Below are 21,013 nucleotides of genomic sequence, written 5' to 3' on the forward strand. Positions count from 1 at the left end.
TCAGTTTGGGCAGCACACAGATGGCTGGTTCCTGATCCCAAGCCCAGCCTTGGTGTGTCACGTAGAGATTAAATTGCCTGATGTGGCAGTCACCCATTTCTTTCACCTTATCCCCTTCCATCCCAAACAGAGAAGAGTGTGCATTAAACATTCCCGTCATGTTCAACCTTTTTGTCTGTCCCTTGCTTTAAAATGTCAGCTGCCTTGTTAATACAAAAACTGACAGACAGGGTAAAATCTGCAGCTTTTTTCTTGGTAACTAAGTTGGAAGGAGTCATGGTGATAACCTACATAACATCCTTCAGTTGTGCACCATATAATTGCTGAACTTTGGTTTGGTCAAAAGCTCTTGCAAACTTTTAAACACATATATTTCCCCATTGTTGATAAGTTAGATATTCTTTGTCATGCAATTGCATTTGTTTAACCATAAACCTTGAGTAATAGTAAAACATCTTTAAATGGTACCTCTTTTTCCCCTCCCACAGAGAAGCCGCCGCCCCCTCAGAGCAGACGAAACACCCTGAGCTGCCTGAAAGGGGCGGAGCCCAGCATAGTGCTCAGCACCTCCAAATCAGACAGCATAAGCATCATTCCCAGCTCCGAGGTGGCATCTCAGCTCAGCTCGCCAGCCACGGGGCCAGGGCGGAGCGACACATCAGGTTGCCACGGGCGACGGGGGATGATGCAGGCCATAAAGAACGAGAGGCGGGCCTCCAAGGTATGAATAAAGTGTGGAGCTGAGCCATTGCTTGTCATGTGATTTAAAGTGCATTTGTCTCAGGGCTCACAGACAAGCAGTAATGTACAGCCCAACAGTTTGTAAATAAACAGATAAATACACCCCTAGCACTAATAATATATGATACCAAACAACAAAATGTGTCCTGAGCACAGAGTGTCACATTACAGAAAGGTGATATTGGACTATCTAACTTTCACTAAGCAGTAGCAACAGCTGCATCTGCTGGCGCATTTAATTCAGCAGGCAAGGGTCTCATCTCAGAAGGGGTGACAACTGAAGCCATATATAACATACAATATGTCCAGCTAACGTTACGATCTGCATCATATTCACACACTCTGCCAGCAGAGAAGTTTGAAATTTAATTTTGTTTTGATGAGAAGGAATTTGCTTTTTGCTCATTTAAAAGTTACTCAATTTTGCTTAAAAGAACAACTTAACACCAGCTGAAACTTTTAGTTTAGCTAATATCCGGTGGTTTAACTTCTCATCTTGCTGTAGTGATGTAGAGGGGTACTCCAGGGTGTGGTTGGTGCACTGTGACATCACTGGTGGGTGTGGTTGCAGGTACAACAGAGCACACTTTAAACTCCATCTACCCACATCCAGCAGTAATGCCAACCAGAGAGGGCAGTGAAACACTTCTTTGCAGCCTCATGTTAAGTTTGGCATCATTTTGTTTAATTGAAGAAAGGTTTTGTAGAACAACAAGTTAATGTTTCTTCTATAATAGTGAATTAAGTATTGTTTGGTATCAGTACGAACAGATGGGAGAAATGTTCACATTGATGCTTTATTTATCAGAGAAACAGACTGAATAGTAGTACTATCAATACTACTGACTATATAGAAGAGCTAGTGCTAGTAGCACTATTTTATTGATTTAGTAATTTATTTTTGGACACATGGAGGCAGACTTCCACAATAAGTTCACCCTGACCACGTTTAACATTATTATGACCTCATAAAGTTGATATGGTTGTCACATAAGCAAACACATACACGTCAGCACACAGAGCAACATTAGCATTCATTCAGTCTCCACTTTGTTTACTAGCTAGCGGCTAACTTTGTCTGTCTGGCGTCTGGTGCTGGGCAGGTAGCATAAAGAGGATTTATCAGAGCTTTTTCACTGAGAAGTAGCTGCGTGCTGCTGTTGGGAACAAGGTTGATGAGGACAGTAAGAGTGAACCAAAACAGTAAAGTTGCAGGCTGTAAAACCAGCACAGAGCTAAAAGAGAACAACTGCAGAGATTATCGATCATTTTCTGTGTATTATAGTTTTGAGTCTACAATGTACAAATGTCCAGTGTAGTGAAACAAACAATAAAATCCCCAAAAAATACATTCATATAAAATTCTGTTCTAGTATATTTCATGTTGCTTTTCTGTCTCCAAATGTAGTTCATCTTGGAGGCTTGGACCAATATTTCATGCTCTGTGTGTAGCGTCATTATGACTAAATGTATTTCATTTGTCTGACTTTGATGACCAAAAAAGATTTGTTCTTCCGAGTAACTCCCTGATGTTTTCTCACTGAGAGTTTCAAATGTCTCATCTTAAATGGTTAGAAGAACTCATTATCAAATCCAGAGAGACGCATTAAACAACGTCAGAAAGCATGAAGCATTGCCAGAGTCACAGGGTACTCAGAGACCACTCAGTGGTGGCTCAGCTGAATTCAAATTCATGTTGGATGAAGACCAAAGAACTTTTATACTTACTTACATACTTAGGCCTTTGTATTCCCTAAGGAATATAGGCCATCGACAAAAGCCCTCCATACCCTCCGGTCTTGTGCCTTTTGATCTAGTTGCTGCCATGACAGCCCCTCAGCCTTAATCTCCTGCTCTGTGCTTCTTCTCCAGGTGGTTCTAGGTCTTCCTCTGTTTCTCTCGCCTTGTTGTTTCAATGTTAGTGCCTGTTTGGTGATAATTTTATTGTGTCTTCTGAGTGTGTCTCTCAGAGTGGCCTATCCAGCTCCACTTCCTCCTCAATAATTTCAAGTTCTAATGGTTCTTGCTTGGTACGTTCCCATAGATTGATGTTGGTGATAGTGTCTGGCCAGTAGATTCCCAGGAGGCGTCCGAAGCAGCGGTTGATGAATGTCTGTAGTTTGTTGAGTATGTTGGTGGTAATTTCCCATGTTTCGGATCCGTACAACAGAGTGGATTTGACGTTTGAATTGAAAGTTTTCAGTTTGTTTTTAAGTGCAAGGTTTTTTGTTTTCCAGATGTTATTTAGGATGTTGAACGCTATTCTTGCATTTCCTATTCTGGCTTTGACATTGTCCTCCATTCCTCCGTCCACAGTAATTATACTCCCTAAGTATGTAAAACTGTCTACCTCCTCTAGTTGATTGTGATCCATGATTGGTGAATTGTTCTTGTTATTGATTCTAATGACTTTTGTTATTGGTGTGTTGATCTTGAGCCCAAACATAGCAGCAGTTCTTTCTAGTATGTATGATTTGTCTTGCATCTGTTGGTGAGTGAATGCAAGTAGTGCTATATAATCAGCAAACTCTAGATCCTCTAGCTGTTTGGCCAGGCTCCACTGTATGCCGATTTTGCTGTCGTTGGTTACTTGGTCTGTAGTCCAATCTATGCAGAGGAGGAAGAGGAAGGGCGAGAGCAGACATTCTTGCCGCATGCCAGTCAGGGCCTCAAAGGCCTCTGATGGGCGTCCATCATGAATAACTTGACATTGCAGCCCTTGATAGGTGTTCTCGATGATACTGATGAATGCCATAGTTCACCATCAGTTTCCCAAGTGTCTCACAATAGACGCTGTCAAATGCCTTTTCAAAATCTATGAAATTGACATTGACAGGAGAGTCCCATTTTATGGATTGCTCAATGAAAATCTGAGGGTTGCACTCCCCTGAGGTCTCCTTTCTTGGGAATCTTTACGACGATGCCATCTCTCCAATCCGACAGGACTTTATTTTCCTCCCAGATAGCCCCTGTGACATGGTGAGGCATGCTGGGGGAGATTTCAGTGTCTGCCTTGTGGGCTTCAGCTGGTATCTAGCCCTTCTGCCTCACCTTCCCTCAAGACCTTAATGGCCTTTCTAAGCTCCATCTTGGTGCGGTGGTTGCAGTTTATCTCCAGCAGATTTAGCAGCTGATGGAGTATCTGCTGTCAGTTGAGGGTGCTGTCTGATGATCAGGTGTCTAAAGTGTTCAGTCCATCTCTGAAGTTGATCTCCCTTGGTTGTGAGGAGTGCATCTTTTGTGTCTTTAATGTGTACTAGTGCTTGTTTGAAGTAGCCGGTGAGTTTCTTTGTGATTAGGTAGAGTTCCCTCAGATTGTTTTTTCCTGCTTCATCCTCTCCCTGCTGTGCTAAATCCTGCGCTAATCCTAGATGTACTTCTTTTTGTCCCTTCTGACACTTTCTTCACTGCCTTGTTTGCTGCCTCATATTCTTTCTGTGCTGCTGCCTTTTTTGTTCTAGTTTTACTTCTATTTAGTACCTCCTTTGTTCCCTTCTCTCACTCACTTTTGTGTATGTCTCTGTGGATAGCCAGGGTTTGCTTTTTGTCTTTTTTCTCCCTACCACTTCACATGTTTCCTTTATTTGGTCTTGAGACCTTTCCTCATCTCCTCCTGTGATCTTTTGGTTTCTGTTTCTTGGTCTTGTAGTACTTGAAACCAGTTGTGTAATGTGACCTAGTATAGTTCCAATGTGCCTATATCCTGAAACTGCTGTATGCTGGATTTGATTCTTCCTTCTCCGGGATTCATACATTTGAGTTTCAGCTGTGTCCTTGCTATGACTAGGTGATGGTCCAACTGTCAGCTCCCCTTTTCACTCTGACATCCAGCAGTTAGTTACTAAACTTCTGGTTGATACAGATGTGGTCAATCTGATTTTCCATAGTGTGGTTGGTGGAATGTTGCTTTATGGAAGTCCTTGTGTGGGAAAACCGAACCTTTGATAACCAATCAGAATCAGCTTTAATGCCAAGTAAGTAATCAGATTACATTCAAGGAATTTGACTTGGTGTTGTTTGGTGTGTAGTAATCAAAAATAAACAGTCAAAATATACACAAATACAAATCTGCATAGACTGCATAGACTGTTCATGGTACCCAGCCCTTGCTTTCCCATTATTTCCCATTATTTTTTCCCCATATCTTTGCATTCATGTCTCCCATTGAAATCATGATGTCCTTTTTTTTTGGTCTGGAATATGTGATGTAGTTGGTTGTAGAAGTGGTCCTTGGTTTCATCATCTGCATCATTGGTGGGGGCATAGCATTGTACTATTTGAACGTTTATTTTCTTATGTGTAGTATGAAATTTTGCTGTAATGATCATTGAGTTAATGGGCTCCCAGCTGATGAGGGCCCTCTGGACTTCTTTGGATAGCATGAACCATACTCCCTCCGTATGTGGTGCAGAGTCTTCTTGGTGCCCTGAGTACAATATGGACTCACCACTGGCCAGTTTAACCTGCCCTGACCGGAGCTATATGGTTTCACACAGACCCAGGAGAGATATTCTGTACCTCCTCATCTCCCCTACTATTACTGCTCTTTCCTCCTGCATACATGATGTAGGTGTTAGAAGATTCAGACGCACCTTCTCCTTTTCCATGTGCATCATCATTTTCTCTTTAGCTTGGGAAAGGAGTTTTCCTTTCCAAGACTTTGGGATTTTTTTGGTTTTCATCATGTTTCTGTAGCATGGATGTTTTTTATGGGTTGGGGTTACTAGCCCCAAGGCCAACGTTCCACCATTTCTGCTTTATAGTGTATTTTGGAGTTGATTTGTTAGTCCCCTCTCCCATATTGTCTTCCAGGTAATGCATTACAGTCTCATACCTCATGAGACCAGACAGGCTTAGTGTCGTCTACAATCTGTCTCGCCATGTCAAGAACAACCAACTCCTGCTACTATGTAATGAAAGCCGCAACCAGTACAACAGTATATCTATTGCAAACATTTCATACCAGCAGCTCCACACAGAAAAGAACTCTAATACCAATATCAAAAATGAAAATCCCAGCAGAAGTGGCACACTTATGTTGGGACTACATGTGGACCACAGTTTACCACATGTTTCAAGACTCCAAGAAACCTGAGCCCTGGGGGGTTCGCACCCAAAGTGTGAAGCTCCACCCATGGATCCAGGTTATCAAAACTAGAGATTCCCCTCTTATCACTCTCTTTTCTCCTTCAGCTGCAGGAGCAGCTGCCTCTTTTTTTTCCACGAGCTGCAGGAGCAGCTCCTTGCTCTTTCACACCTCCAGAGCTGCTGGAGCAGCTCTCTGCTCTCTGGTGTGGCCTGCTCCCAGCAGACACACACTTTCTTCTTTACGGCAGAAGACGCAAGAGCCTGCCTAAGACTCAGAAACTAAGTTTCCTTGTGCCAGCAGCTAACACACAAGTCTGCTGGCCAGTTTAACAAGTACAGGAGCCGCGGAATGGAGTTAGCTTGCCGCTAACTCTACACCAAGGAGTGACCTGGGCCCTCTGCACGACTGGAGTGCTGTCCGCCCAGCAACGCCTGCATCTTTCAGCTTCAGAGCCAAAGCCTTCTCAGCCTGACTCACCCACGGATTCACCGGCTACAAAGCAGGACACCACAAAGCATCTCTTCCTTCATGGACTGGTAACAACTGGGCATAGCCTAGCAACACAGTGAAGCATAGTACGGCTAAGCAAGAATGTTTAACTCAAACAATGTACTGTACGTGTATTGATTTGGTTAAGGTTATACATTGAACTGTTGTTGTGATGTCCTTGTTGCCTATAGTCAGGTTACTGCATAGCCACACTAGGTTAATGTTAGCATGCTTAACACATGTTACATCCAGTAACTAGGCCTTGCATGCAACTAACCTCGTTTTAACCTGGCACCTTTAGCATACACCATTTGGCCTTGAATAGAGAACCACACAGTTAAGAGGTTAAAACCTAGTTTGGCAAACTTTGGTTCAGGCAGCACATGTGGTTCAAGACACCACATGGTCTGGCCTTTTATCCCTGTAGTTCCCTTTATCAGCCAACGTGTCGACATGCCATGTGCTCAGTCACCAGGTGACTGCAGCCATCTTGCTATTGTCTTCCCTACACACACACACACACACACACACACACACTCACACATTCACACTTGTATATAGGTACACTTAGCTAGATTAGTATTGTGTGTTGCTTTTACCCTTTTGTTAAATAAATGCTTTTGGATATACCTGTTGTCTGTTTTAATGTTGCACAAGAATGAGTTTTGCCAACCTCTGCTCTGTAAAGAACTCCAAATCCTTCAACCTTTACTAGCTATTGATATGGTGATTTTGTTTATAGTTATTAAATTAATTATTAATCAAAGTCCCAAATTCATAGATTAGTACACTTTGAGACTGAATTGGCTATCTTTTTCCCTGAGTCCAGGGTGGTGCCCCGTTATTATTAATTCTTATTAATAATTTTATTGATTTTAATAATTAACAATTATCTTTGATAATCATTAATTATTGCTGATAGCCAAACTTGTAGCCACGGCCCAACAAAATGGCGCCCCGCGTGAGGCAGAGTATTGTTGGCAATTATTCATAATTGTGCAATATTAATTTCAGCATAATTTTGGCCAGTACCAAAATTCTGGAATCTAAAACCTTTAGACTATCCAAAAGTCTTTATATTTAACACGACCAGTCTGCCACAGGAGAAGATATCTAGCTGTACTTACAAACAAGTGAAGTGTTGGGAGAATTGATTTTTTTCAAATCAATTTTCGCTAAAGCAATTGGTAACCCAAATCTTGAGTTGTTGATAACTACCACTTTAAGCCCTCGTAGTGTTAAACTAAGAGATTGCTGTTGCTGTTAGCCACTCAGGTTGAACCCACTCTGTAGGAAGTGTAAGAATTTTGGTTCAGCATTCGAATAGTACACATTCAATGCCATCCAGTCAAGCTGTCAGAATTAGTTGTTAATTCAAGTGCTCCCCTTGTTAATTAAACCACAGTGTGCCACCGGCCCTGTGACACATAGAGAGCTTGTACCTGGCTGTTACTGCCATGCATTCCAGCCTGAGTAAGAAATAGAGCCTGTGAGATAGAGCCACAGTGTGCTACCAGCCCTGTGAAACTTAGAAGTTATCCTCTAGCTGTTACTGCCATGCATTCCAGCCTGAGTCAACTTTAAGAAACAATCCTCTAGCTGTTACTGCGCTGCATCTCAGTTAGTGCATGTTGAAATCTGTTGTGCCCACTAGAGCCACTAGACAGTGTCGTAGCCACCCCTCCTCCACAGGAAGCTACTCCCCATAGTGTAAGCCACAACATTGTTTGGTTAGGCTAGTGTACTGCCCAAACTACACTACAAAGTGTCTGTCACGCAACACCATAGCCAACCACATTGTTTTGTTGTACTAGTCAACTGTTAATCTAATCCTCTGTTCCGGATACAACAATGGAGAACCCCTGTGTAGAACAGTTTATTTCTTCCCTAGCACAGAGCCTAGAACCTGGCTACCCAGAATTCATCAGCAGGTTGAATTTCAGTGAGTGCAGGAAAGAGATAGACTCACTACTCAAGGACAGGAATGATGCACAGACCTCATCCAAAGATCCATTGTTATGCCTGCTTCTGAACTTCCACAGACAAACTAGCCTTGCCTGTCAGAGCAAAGCAGCCCTAGAAAAGGAGGTAGATCTCCTTAGAGCGCAAAATGCTTGCCTCCTCCATGAGGTTCAGACGGCCAATAAGAAAGCCATGCGCTATTTAGAAGACCTGTACTCAGCAGAGTTAAATCTCTGCTCACACAAGGAGGAATTGTTAAGGCTTAGGTCAGAATGTCCTGCCCCACTACAGTCATTCAGCCAATGTGATTCCGGTTATTCCGATTCACACTCCTCCCATAATGAAAGGTTGACTCCCTCTCCACTCAGAAGATTGGAACAATTCCCAACTGACCCTAAGTTCTTGGGAATGAAGTCAGCTTCTCAACCTCCACTGAGAGACAGAGCTAACAGCTACCTGAGTTCCCATCTCTCTGAAACAGACACTGAAGAGACATGTAGTTTATCCTCTAGAAGATATTCTGCCCAGTGTTTTTCTCAGCCACCGATACATGACACATTCATCCGTGCTCATCCTTCCGAAGGGGGGACTAGATCATCCCAGAACTGTTCAGCCCCTGCCCTTCAACGAGAGAGAATTGTAGCACGGGATGCACATGTCCATGATAGTGCTAGTTTAGTCTTGTCTTCACCAGAAATGATTTCACAGTGTCCCCGCCTTAAAGTGCTTGAGCTCATAGCTAAGGACATTGATCATTTTGACCCAGACAGCTGTAATCACCACATTGAAGATTACTTTAGAGAACTAGAATACAATCTAGTTGACCTGCCCCATGCAACCCAAAGTGAGAAAGTTAAACTTGTGTGGAAAACCAGCTCTAAAGCTGTACACAAGTTTATACAATCACAACCTTCCAGAGTCAGAAATGACTACCAAGAGCTCCGTCAAGCACTAGTAGAAGAATTCTCTTTTACTGCTGACGAGACCACATCAATGGTTGCAGCCCTCCAAGTTAAACATTCCCGTCGTGAGCATCCCAGGGATTATTACCAACGTTTGAGGCATGCGTACTTCCAGGGCAAGAATGCACCAGGCTTAGAAGAAAACCCCACCTTCAAGTCCATATTCTTGCAGAACCTTCATCCATGCGTACGCACTCACGTTGTACTTATGACGCACCAAGGTAACCCCTCACTGCGTGAGATAAGAAAGATGACACAGGTGGCTTGGGAAACTGCTGTCACTTCCAAAGCAGGAGGGAAAACAATTGAGCCTGCCAGCTCAAACACTGAAGCGTCATACAGGTCTGCTGCCTCAAAAGATCACCCTCAGAACAGTCCAAAGGGGGGTGACAAAAGGCAGCATAGGGACACTGAGCGTAAGCGCCATGTCCACCAACTGCGTCGAGATAGGCATTCACACAGTAGAAGCTTTAGAAGGCCATACGCAGAGATTCTGGCCCAGAAGTGTGACCAGACAATGGACAGATCAGATGATGACCACAGCATCTCTGACCACAGTTCAGTACATGGTCACCATCTATCAGACAGTGACAGTGCCTCTGAATGTCTCTCTCCCTCTGGCTACATGGAGCGTTACAGCCCTGAGCCACAAGTTAGAAACTCAAGGCACAAGAGCTCTAGAGCTCGCTTCTCACGATTCTAGACAGCAACACAGTCCACCCCTGTACTGACAGTAAGACAGATACCAGTGCCTTACCTTTCCTGCAGTTACATAGATAAACTTGGGTTCGTTAGCAACAGTAGCAACCTCAGTTATTCTAAACTCAGTAATAGCCAGACAGCCTGCTATTAGTTGAGGAAAGCCTAAATTCTGATTCAGCTCAGACACCACTGTCCTACTTTGCAAGTACAATTGGATCAACTCCTTGGTAGTATTTTGTCAATAGGATCACTTTGCAAAACACTAGCTTAGGACACTTGATTAGGTACTTTCAGAAGTAGTCATACACATGTCCTCACCCACCACAAGTTTAGGACATAGTGCCAAACAAACAATGATACAGCCATTAGGACTTTGGGATTTTTGGAAATATGATGACATCCTTCTGCAGCTACACTTGCCTGAAGGACAAAATTGTAAAGTCTGCCAAGATCAGACTGAGTGCTACATTGAGTAGTCAGTATTGTCATCAGATCCAATGAGTGAAACAACAAACACTCTTGGACATTCCAGAAATGGCTTTATCATTTTAGGTGCCACTCTCTCTGCATCTCACCTTAACAAAGTTACACCACTAACATTCCTGTTCTCACTAACCCAAAGAGTAATGAGAAACCCAGGTTATGTTATTTAGGACTATGCCTTTGTTGTTGTCTATCATGCTTTTGTTTTGTAATTCTGACTGTTCTTGCTTAGCCAAGATAGATAGTGTTAACCACTGCCCAGATGTTACAAACTTGAATGAACTGACAAATGAACTCTTGAACTCAACTGTGGACCATACAGTACATGTATGTTTGTGCTCCCAGGATCACACATCAGGTGCAATCCTAGGACCAAAGGGGGGATGTTGGGACTACATGTGGACCACAGTTTACCACATGTTTCAAGACTCCAAGAAACCTGAGCCCTGGGGGGTTCGCACCCAAAGTGTGAAGCTCCACCCATGGATCCAGGTTATCAAAACTAGAGATTCCCCTCTTATCACTCTCTTTTCTCCTTCAGCTGCAGGAGCAGCTGCCTCTTTTTTCTCCACGAGCTGCAGGAGCAGCTCCTTGCTCTTTCACACCTCCAGAGCTGCTGGAGCAGCTCTCTGCTCTCTGGTGTGGCCTGCTCCCAGCAGACACACACTTTCTTCTTTACGGCAGAAGACGCAAGAGCCTGCCTAAGACTCAGAAACTAAGTTTCCTTGTGCCAGCAGCTAACACACAAGTCTGCTGGCCAGTTTAACAAGTACAGGAGCCGCGGAATGGAGTTAGCTTGCCGCTAACTCTACACGAAGGAGTGACCTGGGCCCTCTGCACGACTGGAGTGCTGTCCGCCCAGCAACGCCTGCATCTTTCAGCTTCAGAGCCAAAGCCTTCTCAGCCTGACTCACCCACGGATTCACCGGCTACAAAGCAGGACACCACAAAGCATCTCTTCCTTCATGGACTGGTAACAACTGGGCATAGCCTAGCAACACAGTGAAGCATAGTACGGCTAAGCAAGAATGTTTAACTCAAACAATGTACTGTACGTGTATTGATTTGGTTAAGGTTATACATTGAACTGTTGTTGTGATGTCCTTGTTGCCTATAGTCAGGTTACTGCATAGCCACACTAGGTTAATGTTAGCATGCTTAACACATGTTACATCCAGTAACTAGGCCTTGCATGCAACTAACCTCGTTTTAACCTGGCACCTTTAGCATACACCATTTGGCCTTGAATAGAGAACCACACAGTTAAGAGGTTAAAACCTAGTTTGGCAAACTTTGGTTCAGGCAGCACATGTGGTTCAAGACACCACATGGTCTGGCCTTTTATCCCTGTAGTTCCCTTTATCAGCCAACGTGTCGACATGCCATGTGCTCAGTCACCAGGTGACTGCAGCCATCTTGCTATTGTCTTCCCTACACACACACACACACACACACACACACACTCACACATTCACACTTGTATATAGGTACACTTAGCTAGATTAGTATTGTGTGTTGCTTTTACCCTTTTGTTAAATAAATGCTTTTGGATATACCTGTTGTCTGTTTTAATGTTGCACAAGAATGAGTTTTGCCAACCTCTGCTCTGTAAAGAACTCCAAATCCTTCAACCTTTACTAGCTATTGATATGGTGATTTTGTTTATAGTTATTAAATTAATTATTAATCAAAGTCCCAAATTCATAGATTAGTACACTTTGAGACTGAATTGGCTATCTTTTTCCCTGAGTCCAGGGTGGTGCCCCGTTATTATTAATTCTTATTAATAATTTTATTGATTTTAATAATTAACAATTATCTTTGATAATCATTAATTATTGCTGATAGCCAAACTTGTAGCCACGGCCCAACACTTACAAGGATATTAAAAAACATCAATCTGCTGTATGTATGCTGCATACATTTCAGTTGGAAAGCATTCAAGAGGTTTAGCCACTTGAAAAAGGCATTTTAATTTTTTCCTGTTTTTATTCCAGTTGTTAATTTTACATCTCCTCTTTGCCATTAAAAGAATGATTTTTTTTGTTGTATCATTTCAAATCACCTCTTCTATTTTGTTTTCATCTCTTCCCATCTTTTTTATTTTCTTGTTTTTCCCTATTCTTCCTTCCTCCTTCTTCATTCCCTCTCCGCTTCTGTTTTTTTTTTTAAACTTTTCTCCTCTCCTCTGTCTTCCTTCAGGTCTTGGGAATTGTCTTCTTCCTCTTCCTCATCATGTGGTGTCCCTTCTTCATCACCAACGTCACCTTCGTTCTGTGCCGCAGTTCCTGCAACGAGTCGCTGCTCCATGACCTCCTCAACGTCTTTGTCTGGGTGGGTTACATCTCCTCCGGGGTCAACCCTCTGGTCTACACCCTCTTCAATAAGACCTACAGGAGAGCGTTTTCCAACTACATCAGGTGCCAGTACAATGTGGGGGCCAACGCAGCCGGACAGAGTTGCAAAACCCTCCTGGTACCCCCACCGTGCCCGTCGCACGCTGTGACCCCTCTTCTATCAGGTGGTCACGGGAAAGCAGGCGTGGATCGCAATAGTAACTGTCGCAACGGCAGTAGGGGGGACAACGGGAGGCTGACAGTGGACCCAGAGGACACAACAGATGACGGGTCACAAATTGGAGGCATGTTGCAGAGCCTCTCTGAATGCCACAACGTCGGCATGCTGTCAGAAACAGAGCCAGAAACGGAAATGGAGCATGAGCTGTCACTCATCAGCTACAACCCGGCCACCACAGAACACACTAGCAGCGTGTGATTGCGTGCTTCTTGCTGTTTTATGTCTTTTCTTTAACCTGCAGACACTGAGCTGAGCAGCGTGACGATGGGCTGGTGCTTGGAGCCGAGAGCATTTTCATTAGTTGACTGTAAAACTGCAGTGGGTACGCTTATATTGACAGGACTAGTCTTGGTTGAGGAGCCTTATCCCCACACTGAAGTGCACTACTTACTTCAATGTGTCAAAGAAATCTGATTATGTGAGGAGTCAGCTTCTGAGGCTAAAAAAGTGGGAATATTTTTGAATGAAAACCAGTGTTTCAATTGTGTTTGCCTTCTAGTTGGTGCCAAAATGTTGGTTTTCATACCATAAATAGAGAATGAAGGCTTTTCTTAGACTCTTATCCATTTGTAATTGTGCTCAGTGTTCACAAAATGTGGTGTACTTCAAGGGGACCAAGGTGCCTGCTGAGAACCAGACAGGGAAGAAGTGCGTTACGAAACAGTCAGTGAAGAGCTTTGTCTCATTGTTAACCTGGTATGACGTGACGCCGTCCTCAACAGAGTCCCACTGATGCAGGTTACAGAGTCGAGCACCGACCGCTGAGGTCAATGGGGTCAAACTATGACTTCAAGCCTTCACACAGAGTCAAAATGCAGTCTAGAGCTATGGTTTATGGGGACTCTCTCCACACCAAGCAAACTAAACCAAATCTATTCATAAAAAGTCATAAAATCTCTCTGAATGAACTTTTCCAGCATGTATAATGAAACTATTCAGCTGACAGAAATGAGATTTTCTCGAAACTCTCTGGAGGCTGCAATGAAAGTTTGTCTGAGAGGACCAAGATGAAAGAATGTACAACGACCACTGGTCTCTAGTGGACTCACAGTGCCATCTGGTGGTCACATGACACAGAGAGGTTGCTCCCCTTGAAGTGGACAAAGGGGCCAAAACAGCTAAAAGCATGGCGCAGGCCTTTGGTCCAACACAGCTGTCAGGCTCTTGCTTCCCTTGATCGATACACTCTTTGAAAGTTTTTTTTTTGTTTGTTTTTTTTACTGAAAACAACCAATAAAGTTTACAATAAAAAGAAACAATCTAAAAGTAAAAATGTGAAGAAAAAAAAAAGTTTTTGATGTAAGGGTGCACAAATGTTTCCCAGATGTCATCCTTAAATGGAACGACAGATCTGATGACATCAGCCATAACGTCACTGTTAGTTTCATCATATAGCCATCGTTATCACTGAGTCATCTTCATAAAACAATATAAAACTAACTGGTCTTCCTCAAGTGTGATCAAATCACAAACACATCTTTATATTCGGAAAATATGTGAATTCGGTCACCACTTCCTACATTTTTCATTGGATAGGCTTTAACAGTTGACCGGTCAGCTATGAGCTGACTAATTTGACCACATGTAGTAAATTTATTTCACTGATAAAGGGGGGGATGAGTAGTAGATGAGGGAAAAACAGAATTAAGAAATATTTTTTTAGATTGTAGACACAGATTGTATTAAAAGGTTTAATCAAAGTCAGTGAATCTCTCCTTAAGATTGTTGTCCCACAAGTCTAGTCAGCAAACTGCAGATCATATTATTAGATGTATTCATGTCATCTTCAAATAATAACCCAGGCTGTTTATTTCTGAAGGACATATTCTTGAATGAACAAGAAATTCTCTGTCGTTTACTTTGTAAATGAAGGATTTTTATACAAGGTCAGCCATCAGATCAGTCCTTTTCATCCAAAAATCCTTCAGCAACATGAATTTCCAGTTATGCTACTGGCCAAAATTTGCTAAGACAGTACGGTGAATGCCAAAGAGGAAGGAGGGAACATTAATGCTTCAATGAACGCTCTGATAATGGGTTCAAGACAAAAACTAGGCAATATCTCAGAGAATTGCAGGTTTGATCAATAATTACTGGTTAAAAGCTCTAAATCAGTCTCTTTGATCTCGTCTTTTACAATCTGTTCAGCCTGAGTCACCAGATGCCGCAGTGTGACTCAAAGACCGAATACCCTTAGATTTCATCTGTCGCATAAGATGGACAAAAAGTCAATACGCTATAAGAGAGACCCCTGACTCTATCAAGACAGATCAGTAACCCTCACAGCTCTGTCACGCTGATTTTCTTGCCCTCCCACATTTATCAACATCTGACAGGCGACGTAATTCCACCGTCAGCTGAAATATCTACAGTACACTGCTTTAGGGTAAAAAAAAAGGATTAAACCTTTTGTAGGTTTTCCTTCCATCTTAAATGATTTTGTCACAGCAGGTGTCACTTTGCCCTAGTGATCAATATTTCATTTTGGTAATAATCCCTTCAGCCATAAGACAGCCAAAACACCTGAATGTACAACCCTTTGTTACCCCTTTAAGGTCATAGAGCAAAGGTCAAAGCCTGGAGTGGACCAATCGAATCCGGAGCCTGAGGTCTGCAGCTGCATCTGCATACAATTAGAATGAAACATAAGAACTGGGAGTCTTTTTATTCTAATTATATGCATCTCTGTGTACTGTATCCACTATTTGTAAGCTACAGACTTACACAGTGGTCATTCGTACCACTTTTCTCTCCACAGGGGGAGGTCTACATGAGCTAATGTTGGCAAGCCAGCACCGAGGTTTGGCCTACAAATACTGTGCATGTTTGAAGTGATGGTCAAAAGGTCCTCTCTGCCTCACTTAGTTTTGTTTTTGTTCTCCCTCTCTTTTTAATACTCGAAAGGAATGAAACAGCGCAGGAAGGAAAGAAAGAACAAACAAAGAGCAATCAACAAAGTGCACATTGCAAACAGCATGAAATTCCTGCAGGCACTTCATCAAATCATCAAAATACAAACAATAACGACATAAACGAGAGAAAAACGGAAAGAAAAAAAAAGAAAACAGAGAAGAGAGGACTTGCCGAACGGGTCGTGTTTGATCCGTTCAGGTGTGAGCGAGGAAAGAGCTACAGCCAGGCCAGCCGACTCAGTACGTCACAATGTAATAACTATATGTTACCCGTGTACCTGTGTGTATGTGTGTGTGTGTGTGTGTGTGTGTGTGAGTGTATGTGCCAGACCCGGCTCAAATTGCTACCTGAGATTGATTCAGTAACTTTTTCTGGGTTCTATCGATTGTGTCTGGCACAATGGATTGAATCGGCTCGTCCCTGCAGATGCCAATCCCGTTTGGCTCGCGGTCCGGACAGATGAAAGCAATCACTCTGAGAAATGATCTGAATGGATTTCAACTAGCTAATTCCATCCAGGTCTGGTGTGTATTGAAATAGTTGGAGCCGTTTATTGGCAGAGTTTCATTTTGATACATTTGAGGAGGGCTCATTTGGGATTGTCCCCCCCCCCCCCTCCCCCTCCTCCTCCAGGACTTTGTTTTTGTTTTTTTGTTGCTAAGCAACAATACATGCAAGGAGTGTTTCAAAAGATTATATAGTAGCTTACATTTACAAATCTAACTCTATGAGTAAGATGTTTATTGCTCAAACAATAGGAGCATACGCACAAGGAGAAATTCTTTGGCACAGTTTTGAAAAACTTATGTTCACTGCATTACTGGCTATATTTTGTGTTTTCTGATATATTTTTTTACTCTAAACATTAACTGGCAAACATGGAAATATTTATGTAACAATAAGGTGTTTCCAATGAAGCTGCAGTAGAGATTATCTTAAATATAGTACAGTTGCACTAAATAAGTCCTGTAATGCATTAATCATTACGAACGCGTGCAATGCAAAGCTTCCTCTCTATGAAAAACATGATTTCTAGGTGGCAAAATTTAAAATAATACCTCATCAGAAGAACTCACAAAATCTAAATGTAAGCATACCTCAACATGCTGATTTTTCTAAGGCACAGCAAGCAAACTTTTTTTCATACCGACCCCAAAAACCGGGAATCCCAGGACACTTATCATCCAAAGTGTTTTCTAATAACTCCCTCTCACTTATCTTCCCAAACATGCAACTCTGTCACTAAATGGCTCTGAGAATAGCCGGAGCTGCTGCTTGTTCAAGAGTCTGACAAACCCGACGTCTCCAGTGCACCTACGCCGAATAAAACGTTTCCTCTCGAGACTGAGGCGTCAACACCCTGCGATGCTGGTTTGCACTGACACGGATCAGGTTTGTCTCGCTCTTGTACGATCCAGCGCTTGTGAGTTAGCTATCTCTCTCTCTCTGTGTTGAACCTTCCTCTGTTATGCAGTAGCTGTTTTTTATACCATTTTAATTGTGAATGTTTGTCTATGACACCTCTTCTTGAGTTTATACAATTATTATGCCATCATCCACATAATGTATATTTTCTTTTTTTGTGTGATGCTGCTATTTATTTATTAAAATATTATTCTAATGTGTTGCCAGTTGTCTTATTTTTCATATTAACCACATGGTAAATGTCTTCTTTTTTTTGCTTTAAGCTTCATCCTGCTGAAGTCTCTGGAGAACTTGACTCTGCTGAACTTACACAAACAAGTTATTCCACAGTGTCAGGGAAATCGTTAAATAACGAAATTGTGTTTTGAATGTGGAAGTGGCTGAGGTGACGTGTAAATTGGATTCAGCTCCTCCTGAGGGAACATTTCTTTGAGCAAATCACAAGTACCAAACCACAGAGCAGCAGAACAACAATCCTCATGGTGAAAGTTACTGAATTGTTTGAAATTCCTCCCCTCTGATAATTAACAGCTACACACCCCGCTGTGTAATTTGAGGAATATTTGATAACAACAGTAGTTAACAGTAGGTCCCTGGCTACTCACTCCACTCTGCTATTATATTATTTTCTACTGCGAACATCTTCCAATCAGTGGAAGCTTTTATCCAAAGTGCTTCACTGTACCGTGAATAGAGCTGAACCTGGAGCTAATTAAACCCTCAGCCTTGGCTTTGTTTTAGCGTCACGCTCTGCTCATTGAGCCCATACAGAAAACCCTTATGATATGAGTACAATGAGTACCCATGCTGGCAAAGTAAGGTATGTATTTTCTACTTTGTGAACTGCTCAGTTAGATACATATAAAAACAGAGTGTTAAGATACAGCATTGTGTAGATTTTTAAAAGAATGTTGTTAACTGCGGTCTTATAAAGTTTACTGTATGTAGTCTATACACTGTGTAAGTTCTGGAGGACAAACTGCACATATACCATATAAAAGCCTACTGTGTGCTAAGTAGCACTTAATTGTTTAAAGGGGCATTAAGCAGGATCCCTAGTGTCTCATTGCACGAAATGACCACAAAATAGGTCCGTGAAGGTTTTGCAGGGCTGTTAATTCATGCAAATGATCTCACCAAGTGTTGAGACTAATTTCAAAAGGATATTAAAGGGAAACACCTCCCTCATTCAAATTTAAAGAGGCTCCGAAACCCCCACATGAATTTTCAGCTTTAACAATGAATGTTGATGGTGCTGTACATAAGATTATAAAGCCTTCAAGCCAAAAAGGTAATAATTATTACATTTTCTATGTGAATATTTACAGTACAGTGTTACCTCCTCACTTAATATCTCTGTTGGATCTCTGCTGTACTGATACTTGCCCTAATCTGTAATGAAAATATGATTTTTTTAATCAACAAGTCCCAGAAAACTGTGCTAAGACTTTTTCTGTGTGGCTGTTGCTCCTACTGGCAGCTGCTAGAAGTCGATAAAGGTCATATTATTCGCTGCACCTTTAAAAAAAAAAAAGCAGAGACCCACCGCTTTGTAGTTTCACACATCTCAACAACCAGGTGTGATGCCCACTTCAAGCCACATGATGGCACCACAGAGTGAAGTATAAGAGTAATAGGAATCACAATCAAGGCAAAAAAAAATCCACAAATATTACAGAAAACAAGAAAGAAAATGTCAGTCACTTTTCTCTGCAGTACTATGCAAACCTAGATCCTCAAAACATCCTTGTTTTAAAATCAGGGTGTGTGTTTATTCCCTGGTCAGTAACTGATCAATACTGATGAAAGAGCTTCTGAAATGTATTTCACCACAGGGTATCTACTGTAGGAGCTGCACTGTAGGTGTCCCAAGTGTGAAAATATAGATTTTATATAGAATATAAAATGTGTGAAACATAAATGACTGCATGCTACCAGTTACTGCATATCCCCCCTGCAAAAATATGTATAATATTATATACCTGTAGACCGTTTTATTGAATTTTCACTGCTGGGAAACAGCTTGGATATTGCTTTAACCTTTAATATTAGTTTCATATGGGAGATAATGTAAGAAAAATACAGGTATATATAACTGAAATGTAATCATACTGTTAGTAACAGTAATGAATGTCCAGGAAAAGGGATCATTCAGTCCTTGAGACGCTTCTTTCCTTTTTCTTAAGCCTCCTCGGCAGCTTCTTAATGAAATCAGCACCACGGACAGCGACAAGCGCGTCCATAAACATGATGTTTGCGGCGTCGTTAAAATCAGCACCAGGGACAGCGACAGACGCCGAGGAGCCAACAACCTGCAGATAAGATGCGTGTCTCAAACATGACGCAACAGCGCCGCTGTGTGGCGACGTTTCAGGAACTGCAGGAGTCTGTGAGGGCAACCAGGATGGTTTCTCTGCATGGTACACAAGTACATACGTGCAATCCCCTACTTTTATAGTGGAGTTGTTAAAACATAGTAAGTCTGTCTAACTGGCCAGTATTCCTTAATGTGTGGAAGGTAGAAAAATATACAAGAACCACTTTACAGGCTGTAGTCTGAACAAATGTAACAATCCAGGGTTTTATTGGGGTTTGCTTAATGCCCTCTGCTGATTAATTAAACTGCTGATTACAGTTTGAGGTGAGCTAATTTATCAGTGTGATTAAATGTATTATTAATGCAACCACCGTTCTTTTTATAGCCTGGTAATGTGCAACACAACCTCAACCTCATGCATGACTTTACAAGAGATGCTTGATTATTCATATGTGAGTCATTGTTTCCTTTGCGGTCAACATTTCTGCACCACACCAGCTGATCTCCAGCTGAAGTCCACCCACTTCAGTATTCTTTTGTTTTAATACAAACAGAAAGACATTACACTCCAGATATACAACATTTTTCAAGTGTTATGGTTTTTTTTTATAGATGCATTAGGTGCTGTTTAAATAGCTCTGTATTAAAATAGACGTCCATTACATTTTACTCCTATTAAAATGCGCTTTCTGAATACACTTCCATTCTCTTTTTTTAATTTCAAATCCTTTGTATTCCAGAAATCATATTTTATCTCCCTATCTAGCATCATTTCATTAATCTTACAGGTGGAAAGTGATATCAGCTTGTTTGTCTGGGTTGAAAACAGATCTGGTGATTACCTTCTTCATCTCGAGTTCATTAATTACAGCGAAATGATCCTCCAGTTCACAAATGTGTTTACATGTAAGTGCCGTATTCCCACAGGCCTGCAGCGGCTCTGCCTGCTCATCCATGCTGCTCGACTGAGTGGGTGGTGGTCTCGGCTGTCACCGGTGAATCTCGGAGCGTTTCGTGTACGCATGCGCCGTTACAACGATTTGCTGCATCTCCCCTGGTTTGTTTGAGCCGACGGCTGCGTCAAGCAAATGCGAGTAGAAACACCAGCGGTTAAGACATGTAAGCCTTCAATATAAAGCACCATGATTGTGCTGAAGTGTATGTGGGTATGATGACACATAAAAACGCTTTATTTTAGCTTTGTGTGTGCATATGTAACTCTGCTTTAACCTAATATAATCAGCAAATAACCTAATAACAATTTACTGCAAGTTTGACAATTTACTTTGAAATACTTGAGTTTAAAGCTACAAAGATCTTCTTCATGTTCATTCTTCTTTAGACATTGATATC

The 21,013-nt window shown here is 42.0% G+C and overlaps 1 protein-coding gene across 7 annotated transcripts in view; it reads left to right on the top strand.

Annotated features, from left to right (window-relative positions):
• Positions 1-17,544, top strand: part of htr2cl1 (5-hydroxytryptamine (serotonin) receptor 2C, G protein-coupled-like 1) — a 159,398-nt gene extending 141,854 nt beyond the window's left edge. For all 7 annotated transcript variants that reach the window (XM_044342408.1, XM_044342406.1, XM_044342410.1 and 4 more), the window contains 2 exons: positions 489-721; positions 12,631-17,544. In XM_044342408.1, the coding sequence (XP_044198343.1) occupies positions 489-721; positions 12,631-13,203 (806 nt within the window). In that variant the 3' untranslated portion in view covers positions 13,204-17,544. The remainder of the gene's footprint in view (positions 1-488; positions 722-12,630) is intronic.
• Positions 17,545-21,013: the final 3,469 nt, after the last annotated feature.

This window comes from Thunnus albacares, chromosome 22 (assembly GCF_914725855.1).
Source record: "Thunnus albacares chromosome 22, fThuAlb1.1, whole genome shotgun sequence".
Taxonomy (NCBI): Eukaryota; Metazoa; Chordata; class Actinopteri; order Scombriformes; family Scombridae; genus Thunnus; species Thunnus albacares.